Genomic DNA, 8,704 nt, shown 5'->3' on the forward strand with positions numbered 1-8,704 from the left:
AGACCCAGGACACGCTGGAGGGACTATGTCTCTCAGCTGGCCTGGGAACGCCTTGGCATTCCCCTGGAGGAGCTGGAGGAAGTGTCTGGAGAGAGGGAAGTCTGGGCATCTTTGCTTAGACTGCTGCCCCCGCGACCCGGTCCCAGATAAGCGGAGGAAAATGGATGGATGGATGGATAGATGGATGGATGGATGGATGGATGGATAGTTTAATTCATTAATTGAACTACTAAACACTAAATTACCAGGCACAACCATGTGGCTTTAATACATATAGATCCCTATTGTGACATGTAAAGCTATAGTTTGTAATATACAGTACTAGAAAAATATGAACAAAGTAAAAAGTAAAGTACACATGTTGCACACTTTATTTTGGATTCTAATTAGGTATATCGGCTTACACTCTTTAAAACCTGCAGTGATGGGTTTCTTAATGACTAGAGGCGCTTACTTTGTTGTATGGCTGTGTACACACAATTTTCACTCTGTCCCACTTTTCTTGTGCTGTGGTCTTCTGCAGCTGGTCGGGCCCAAAGAAACGCACACGGTTCAAGTTGGTGCCGTTACGGCTCTCCGTGGGGGACATGAAGGAAGACGTAACCAGAAGAACCTAAAATAGAGAGATTGAAATCAAACAATAAGTAGATAACATGGAGTAACTGCTAATTAAGAGAGGTATTTGGAAGTGGGATACATTGCTTGTTTTGTGAAAATACCTCAAAGTCCTGTTCTCTGATAGCTGATTTTCCCACCAACACCTCAATGAAAGCTGAGCCTTCATTTCCGATATCAATGCTGTGCACCTGGTCCTCCTTCTCAAACTGAGAAAAAAGTTCAACAGCAACAGTTACAGAAAAAAACAAAGAAAGAAAAAAGTCAGGATAGCTGCCAGCATTTCATGGTTGCAAACACCATGAAAATGTTTTAAACATCCACGTGTAAAGGAAAGTTGATATTAACTTGTGGCTACAGGCTAAGTGCCCCTTTTCTGAAACAATTGCTGCATTGTGTGACATCAATTTACTGTTTATTTAGCAATTTCCCAAATAGAATTATAAAATGTATGACTATTTGAAATAACAGAATAGTAAAGTTGAAAATCATTTTCGCTAAAAGTTGGTTGTATAAAATAGTGTAAAGGATGATACTATTTCTGGCATGCTTCAGTTGCTCATGCAGGACATTTTAAAGCATTCTAGTAATCATTTAGCACAACAAATTGATGGACAGGTATACACTAAAATTATGGTTTACAGCTGGCAAGAGACCCTTGTAAATTAACTTCGAGACCTTTATAAATCTTATATAGTATTTTTTGAGGGAACTCAATTCATTTCTTTTTCAGGAGTTTTCAAGACCTTCAGATAGCCTGGACAACACGTCATACAAACATTGCTGGCTAACATTTGGGGGAGAAGGGCAAAAACATACCTGCAGGATGACTGATGTCTGCTTCTCCCCAGGTCTTGCCGCTTTCCACTTCCTGTAGGTGTCAGCGCTCAGCAGGTTGTCTGCCTTATGAGTCTGTTTTACATGACAAGAAGTTAGTGGAAGGAATTTGGCTAAATGCTTAAAAAACAAATACAGAGACTGTAGAACACGACATTCTATACATTTTACACATTCAATGCAAGTAACAAAAACAAACAAAAACTTACAGGATCCTCGGTGCTGCAAGACACGACGTGCTTGAGTTTGATTTCTGGCATGATGTCAGTCAATTAGCCAGTGTTAGGTCAAGTAAACTAACCGTGTTCTTGCCTTGCCACGAAGCGCTACCGTAACTGCTTAACAAAACTTAAAATCCATTAACTTTCCCCACAGTGGGAGAAACTTTAACCTCGAAAAGTTACAAAACAGTAGCTTGTTTCTACCTCACGTCAGACCGTTGACTAATAGCATGCTAGCAAACAATAGGCACAGTGAACTTTACCTGATTAGCCCGATTCTTTTAACAGACTATAAGGGCTGTTGCGCATTAATTTTTCAAACTATTATGTACTTGATACAAAACCTCTTACTTTGGTATAACAATAAACCTCAGAAAATTCATGTTAATAATTCTAATTTTTAAGAAAATGTGCATACAGGAGAAATCATTTTCCCACCAAAAGCCTGTTGTGTTCAATGTTGTGACGCAATTTCCGACTAGCAGCGTGTCCACCCAATCACCGTTTCCTTCTTCTTCTTCCTCAATTTAATCAGCACATCATCGGAAAATACCGCCACCAAGTGTATGATTGTGTACCTGTTAAAATTGTATTAACCTATCAAAAGATTTTTTATTGCCAATCCATTATATGTGCAGGACATACAGAAAATCGAAATGCTGTTTCTCTCTCACCTAGTATTGAATGCCACATCATTTAGGAAAATAAAATTAAATAAAGTAGAGTAGAAATACAATAAAAAGAATAGAAGAAGAAAACTAAATCAAAGTGATTAGGATGAAACTAAATGGTACATCCTAACAGGCTATGACTCAAACCATGTACAATCGGTGACAGTAGTGCAGATAATAACAAGAAGATTGTCAGATGGTTGTGAGATAGAGATGCACATAGACAGTAGTGAACATGACCAACAGCAGCAGCAGATGTGACTGTAAAAAAATTCAGCAGCAGATTTACCTGTAATATAACAAGAAGGGGGAATGCACTGGGTTTGTGCAAAACAGCAGAGGTAGTCTTTTTATGTTCTGTGATGGGTCACAGTCCAGAGGAGGAGGTAATGGACAGTGTTCAGCATCCTCACAGCCTGGAGTATGAAGCTGTTTGTAAGCCTGGTGGAGTGCGCCTGAAATAGGATTCTGAAGTGGGAGTGTGGGGGGTGTCATCAGCAATGCTGATGGCTCTGCGGGTGTTAAAAATGTCCATGAGGGAAGGCAGAGGGGCCGTGACGATCTTACTGGCTGTATTCACTATGTGTTCCCCCAGGAACTTGGTGCTATAAAAGCAACATACTGTATCTTAAAATTCCGTTAAAAATATGATTAGAATGTAATTTTAAAGCTATTTTGGATTATTATTCCCCTGGTTTGTTCCAAGATTTTGTTCAATTTTCCCTCTCTTTTGAGAAATATAAACTTTTAAACATGATATTTTATGAGGTCAAGTTTTTTTCTTCTTTTTTTGTAAACCTTTTGCATTCTCATAGCAGGAAAATTACAACTCACCTTTTTGGATTATGGACTTGACTGTAACTGAAAATTAAACAGTGGGTATTTACTAGTCCTTTAGTTGTCAAAATCAGATAACACTTCATTGATTCCTTGTGGTGAGATGGATAGGACTGTGTGGGTGGTTTCCTTGTATTTTCTCTTTCCTTTTTTTGTTTTAATTCTCACTATTAATTTTATTCAGATTTTTGTTTTTTGTGCATTTAGCCTGCACTAATTGGCAGTGCTATAATCATATGCTTGTGCCATTCTGTGTGAATAGCTAAATGAATGCCTCAGTTCTAATTAGGAGTTTCAGTACCAGGGCCCCATTGTGTTTCCTTGAATTTTTGACAACCCTTTTTGACATGCTTAATAGAACACAGCTATTGTTATTGTATTAATTATACCTGTTCTAATTTTATCATGAGCTTTGTTATACACTTCCTCGGTGGTGTAATAAATGTAGTGAATTGCATAACAACCTGAGCTGTATTTTTTTTTCTCTAGACTAGAGGAATTGTAAATACTGCCTGAGGATTGCATTGTGTTACAAATGCAACTGGAGTAGATGATTAGTAAGGGTAAATCAAATCTGAAGGTCAGTGCTTGCATGTTGAAGGTGTCGTAGAATAGACTCAAGATAAAATGATGAAAACCCTCTTTTATCACACATTTTCATCTTTTATAAAAAGCTCACAAAAGTAGGTCACAGGTCAACACTGAAAAAGAGAAATTGTTCAATATGGAAATCATGAGAACTACTTTTAGCTATTCAAAAGAGCAGCGTGCTTGACTTTGAAATGCTGGTGTTATATAACTAGAGATGTACAGTATATACAATACCACAAAAGCTACAGTACATACATGCATGGATTACCACTAGTAAGAGAATGAATCTGAAGAGTTAAATGTAATGTGAATCATGCGACTCAGAGCTCAGAGGATCTCCAGGTAGATGGCTGTTTCAGCATCTGCTGCAGCAGTGCTCTGCACCTCTCTTGTGCCTCTGCTTCCCAAACTGGCTTGTCTGTCTATTCCTCCACCCTCTCCTCTTCTTCTTCTCTCTCCACCTCTTCTGCCCATTGGACGGATCTGAAAAAGGGACAGATAACAGTTAATAATCCTCAAATTTAGGATGTAGAGATTATTGTCTATGCATTGCCATCTGTTACCAAGAACATAACCTACACTAAGAAATTAAGTTAAATCCAATACCTGCTTAGAATGGACAAAAAGAGGTGTGCAATTCTGGTATACAAGTTGGTAGCTGCCGTTGGTATAGATATGAGTCACTTCTGTGCAGTTAATGTAGAGGGGCATCCTGTCCTGATAAATTCCCAGTCCTTCAGGGTACACTGCTAGATGTCTACTCAGGGCACCTCTGAGATGAACGGAACAGGTACCATCATTGAACCTCACAGGAAACATTTGTAACAAATTTAGTGAACATTAAAGGTTAAGTTTACTTCACATACTTTCCAGCTCTCTTTCTGCAGCAGTAAAAAATAATAGACAGAAGAAATATGGCCAAGCAGATGCCCACAGCAGGTATCACCAACCACAGCACAGGGGTTTTATCTGTATATGGACAAAAAGAGCAGCAATGGATCAGCATAAATGTACTACATGATTTAAAGCTATAATAAGTACAATTTTCCTTCCCTATCATGAGCAGAACATGTTTTATGTTTAATCGTACCCTTTCATACATATTGTTTGTCACCTGTGCTTCATGTAATGACTTGACTTTGACATTCTTAGCAATAACTCCCTATAAAAGCCTTTTCTAAATGTAACACTGACCTGCGACAAGAAGAAATATAAAATAAAGGAAGGTATAACATAGGTTTTTCCTTGCAGCATTGCCTAAGTCATTCCTCAGCTTGTTCTCTTTTATTTGGTTACCGGCTGCAGGCTTGTTGCATAGATATTAAGGCAACAGCTCTATATCACAATGAATAAATAAGAGGAAATGCTGTTGTCTTTGTTAGTGTGGAAAAATAGTACTTTAAACATACCTTCTTCCTGCAGCAAGACCAGGGAGTCATTTCCCAGTGCATTAAAAGCAAAGCAGATCACAGTTAGAGGCGTGTCCATGTGGCCTCTCAGAGTGGCTGTCAGCATGTGAGACTTTGACGTTACTGATATGTTATAGTCATGAGGTGGAACAGTCCCATTAACGCTCCAGGTGACTGCAGGTTTGGGGTTGGAGTCAACTGAACAGTGACACACCACCTCCAACTCCTCTACTACACAGTTGGAGGAGAGTTGGTGGATGGCTGGTTTATCTAAAACAGAGAAAAGACACTTTTTTTACACTTTACCACATTATTTCCATGTTAAAGTTTTGTTTGTTTGGTGCTTCAGATTCAAAAGCATAACATGTTGTAAGATTTGTTGTGACTAGTTTGTAATTTTGCACTCTATAAAATAATACTAAGAGTTAGACAAGGAGACTGATACCACTTTGCAGTACTTAGTGCAAAGGCTAGAAACAGGTAAACATGTCCCAGTTAGATGCCTTCTAAGATAAGCTAACAGGCTGCTCATAGAAACTCCATATTTACTTGTACAGAAACAAGAGTGACATTAGTCTCATGGCCATTTGGAACTTCACACCTTGCTGCAGTGATGTCAAAGCATGTTCAGGGGTGTGATTAGAACACTGCCACATCACTGCCGGTTGCACAGGTACTGCAGAGAGCATCTGACTGTACTCAGTAAAAAAATGAAACAAACTTGAAACTTTCAACAAGAAGCGTGAGTGAAACTTTGCTCTTCAGCCTGGTACTACTATTAGTCTTTGGCATTCTTGAAAATAAAACATAGGCTATGTGGCAAAGGCTTGTTTGTAAATAGACAAAATGTATGGTTGTTGGTAGGTAGGTGTAAAGGAAATAGGATTACACTGTATGTTCAGTAGCGTGGGCAGGGAGTCTCCTCGACCAATTGGGTTCTGTGCTGAGCAGCGGACCCTCATGTCTCGAGTCACGTTGTACACCCGAACTGTGTGTGTGTGCTGCTGGAGATGTATCGTGTGGCCACATTGACTGTAGGACCAGCGGTACGCCGATGCAGGAGGGTCAGCTTTGCATGAGCAGACCAGCAAGGCACTGGCCCCCTCCTGCACATTCATGGACTGGACCTGAACTTTCACTTCCTTTGGCGGAACTACAGACCATAAAAAAAGGGGGGGGGGAGAAGGTTGAAATGTAAACTGAGCCAATAAGCACAAAGATATACGTCAAAAGCTCTTTACATGTCACATGCAGGTCCTTTGAGGTAGCCAGTGGGCTGGTTCCTGGGTAGGTGACTTCACACCTTAGTCTCGGTTTCACCTGGTGTGACACAGTAAAGGACAGAGAGGCCAGCAGCATCATTTTGTGGGGCTCGGGGTAGAGTGTCTGCACCTCCCCAGGCTCTGTGCTGTTCAGCTGCACTCCTCTCTCCCAGCTCCACTTCAGGGCTGGAGGTCTGGAGGGACAGTGATATCTGACAGAGCAGTTAAGGGTGACCAGCTGTCCCTCTGTCACTGACAGCATGCCGCTGATGACAGGAGCTTCAAGTGTTTCTGTGAGGAAAGTTGTCATTATAGTGATTTATCATTGTTGTGAATCATTAAACATAAATAAAAATTCTAATCAAAGCACACTGCAGAAGCTACAGGGACATTATAGTAGATTATTTGTTCTTGATTTTCATGTTCTTGCAGGTTTAGGGTCTACTGTATTTAATCACTTTGCCAAAACCAAATTTTAAGGTGGTTTATTTAAGGTGAATAATACCACATTAAAACTTTTGTCTTTTTCTGTTTGGATTAACTAGTACTTGGTACTTGTTGACTATTATTGCTCATTCATTATAAAATGGGTTTATTTACTTGTCTCTGATGATGATCTGAGGGGAAGACATCTTCACTTAATGCAGTTTGCCAATTCACACTTAGTGTATGAAAGACAAAGTCAATTATGTGTTATCCATGTTCACGTCATCTCATCTTTTTGGGTTTTTTGTTTGGTCTACAGCCTGGATACACATTATCCTATTTAAAAACATGAAAGAAAGATGAATACAGCGTCTCCTGTACTCACCAACAACATCCAAATTAAAGCTTGCAGGTTTTCCCCAAAGTGAGTCATCACCTCTGTTCAAAGCAATCTCAAACATCCGTGAATCATCCTGACTGATCCTTTCTATCTTCACTGAACAGTCGCCATCTGTGATTCGCCCGAAGAGAGATGCTCGGCCTCGGAAATCCCTGCTCACTTGAGCCCTGTCCTTGCTGTTAAAAGCAATGCTCCGAAGAGGAAATAAATAGCCACCCCCTCTGAACCTCAGCCTGACATACACCCTCTCCTTCCTGCCCTTGAGAGGATGAGGAGCTAGAGGAGTGAAAGAGCAGGGAATCACCACGCAGGAGCCCACCAGGGCTTGGACATGGTCAGGGACCGTGGGTACAGGAGAAACAGCCTGGACTGCCGCACACAGGGCAGCTGCTGTGATGTCGAAGAGAAAATCATTAACCAATCAGAATCTGACCTAACAATGTTTTATTCTAGTTTTAGGTGTCAATAATGGGAGATGGAAGGTTTATTAGCAAGCTATCCAGCCATATAACTGCACCCCATAATTACTTCCATTAGTTAACAATTTTAATTTGGCCACTGTGAAGCCAAAGACAATTTAAAGTTCCTAGTCTGAATTACAGGGCTCTTTTACATTTTCTTCAACTTAATGAATTCCTTAAGGTCTTTTAGAAAGTTTATTATGAAGTTTAAATTTAATTTAGCATGAGGTTAGAACTTTTGTTTCACACTGTCTGCAAATACATAATATGACCTTTTGCAACTGATGCATATTTAGAAAAGGGAAGAGGGCAACGGTACTTTTGGCTCTGGAACTAACCTGCTACTCCTAGTTTCTTAGTCTGGTGATATTCTGCCAAACAAAACTAAAATTTGCTTGATTATTTCAGGGCAGGGTTTAATGAAGAAAATAAACAAATTTATAATTTTTCAACAAACATTTAACAAAATCGGTTCCTATCTATGAATATAATGTATATTATAGTATAGTATATTCTGTAGAGACATTCACACACAAAAACAATTTATATATTTCTTGCCATAACATTTAAGCTAATACCAGTGGTATCAGGTAACAAGTCTTTAACTTTATTGAGGTTTACATTACTGGGTAATCAATATATGTCCTTGAAATTCATACAAAAAATGAAAGCAAATTAATTAAAAATGATATATTATGGATTAAATTACTTACCAAAAACCAGAGGACACACAGGCATGACTGTCACCCTGCACCGCCAGCACAGACAAAGGGAAGGATGAGCAAAGGAGCAAAAAGGGGGAAGTTGGATTGTTTCCTTGTGATCATGGTACACTGGTACTATCACACTGCTGCCCCTGTCTTAGTTATGTTTGTGCATTAATTCATTAGATTATTTTGAGTAAACTAATGTCTGATAATATCATTTCACAGTCAATAAATATTTAAATAAATCAACTTAATTAAAAGACTCTA

The 8,704-nt window shown here is 39.3% G+C and overlaps 2 protein-coding genes across 4 annotated transcripts in view; both read right to left on the reverse strand.

The window, feature by feature from the left end:
* xrcc1 (X-ray repair complementing defective repair in Chinese hamster cells 1) overlaps positions 1-2,166 on the reverse strand; it is an 18,615-nt gene extending 16,449 nt beyond the window's left edge. The window contains exons 1-4 of the mRNA XM_020590214.1: positions 1,662-2,166; positions 1,435-1,527; positions 720-824; positions 455-613 (exon numbers count right to left, since the gene is read on the reverse strand). Of these exons, the coding sequence (XP_020445870.1) occupies positions 455-613; positions 720-824; positions 1,435-1,527; positions 1,662-1,712 (408 nt within the window). The 5' untranslated portion in view covers positions 1,713-2,166. The remainder of the gene's footprint in view (positions 1-454; positions 614-719; positions 825-1,434; positions 1,528-1,661) is intronic.
* Positions 2,167-3,842: 1,676 nt separating this feature from the next.
* LOC109954678 (sialic acid-binding Ig-like lectin 14) lies at positions 3,843-8,494 on the reverse strand. 3 transcript variants are annotated; one of them, XM_020590173.1, is made up of 8 exons: positions 8,444-8,494; positions 7,255-7,659; positions 6,423-6,734; positions 6,071-6,334; positions 5,182-5,451; positions 4,639-4,741; positions 4,379-4,544; positions 3,843-4,255 (listed from the first exon to the last, which is right to left on the reverse strand). In XM_020590173.1, the coding sequence occupies exons 1-8, from the start codon at positions 8,466-8,468 to the stop codon at positions 4,100-4,102; spliced, it is 1,701 nt and encodes a 566-aa protein (XP_020445829.1). In that variant the 5' UTR covers positions 8,469-8,494; the 3' UTR covers positions 3,843-4,099. The 3 variants fall into 3 exon arrangements, with proteins under 3 accessions (XP_020445829.1, XP_020445831.1, XP_020445830.1); XM_020590175.1 differs by lacking the exon at positions 6,423-6,734 and having other exon boundaries at positions 7,306-7,659; XM_020590174.1 differs by lacking the exon at positions 6,423-6,734.
* Positions 8,495-8,704: the final 210 nt, after the last annotated feature.

The sequence above is a fragment of the Monopterus albus genome, unplaced genomic scaffold, assembly GCF_001952655.1.
Source record: "Monopterus albus unplaced genomic scaffold, M_albus_1.0 scaffold11.1, whole genome shotgun sequence".
Classification (NCBI taxonomy): Eukaryota; Metazoa; Chordata; class Actinopteri; order Synbranchiformes; family Synbranchidae; genus Monopterus; species Monopterus albus.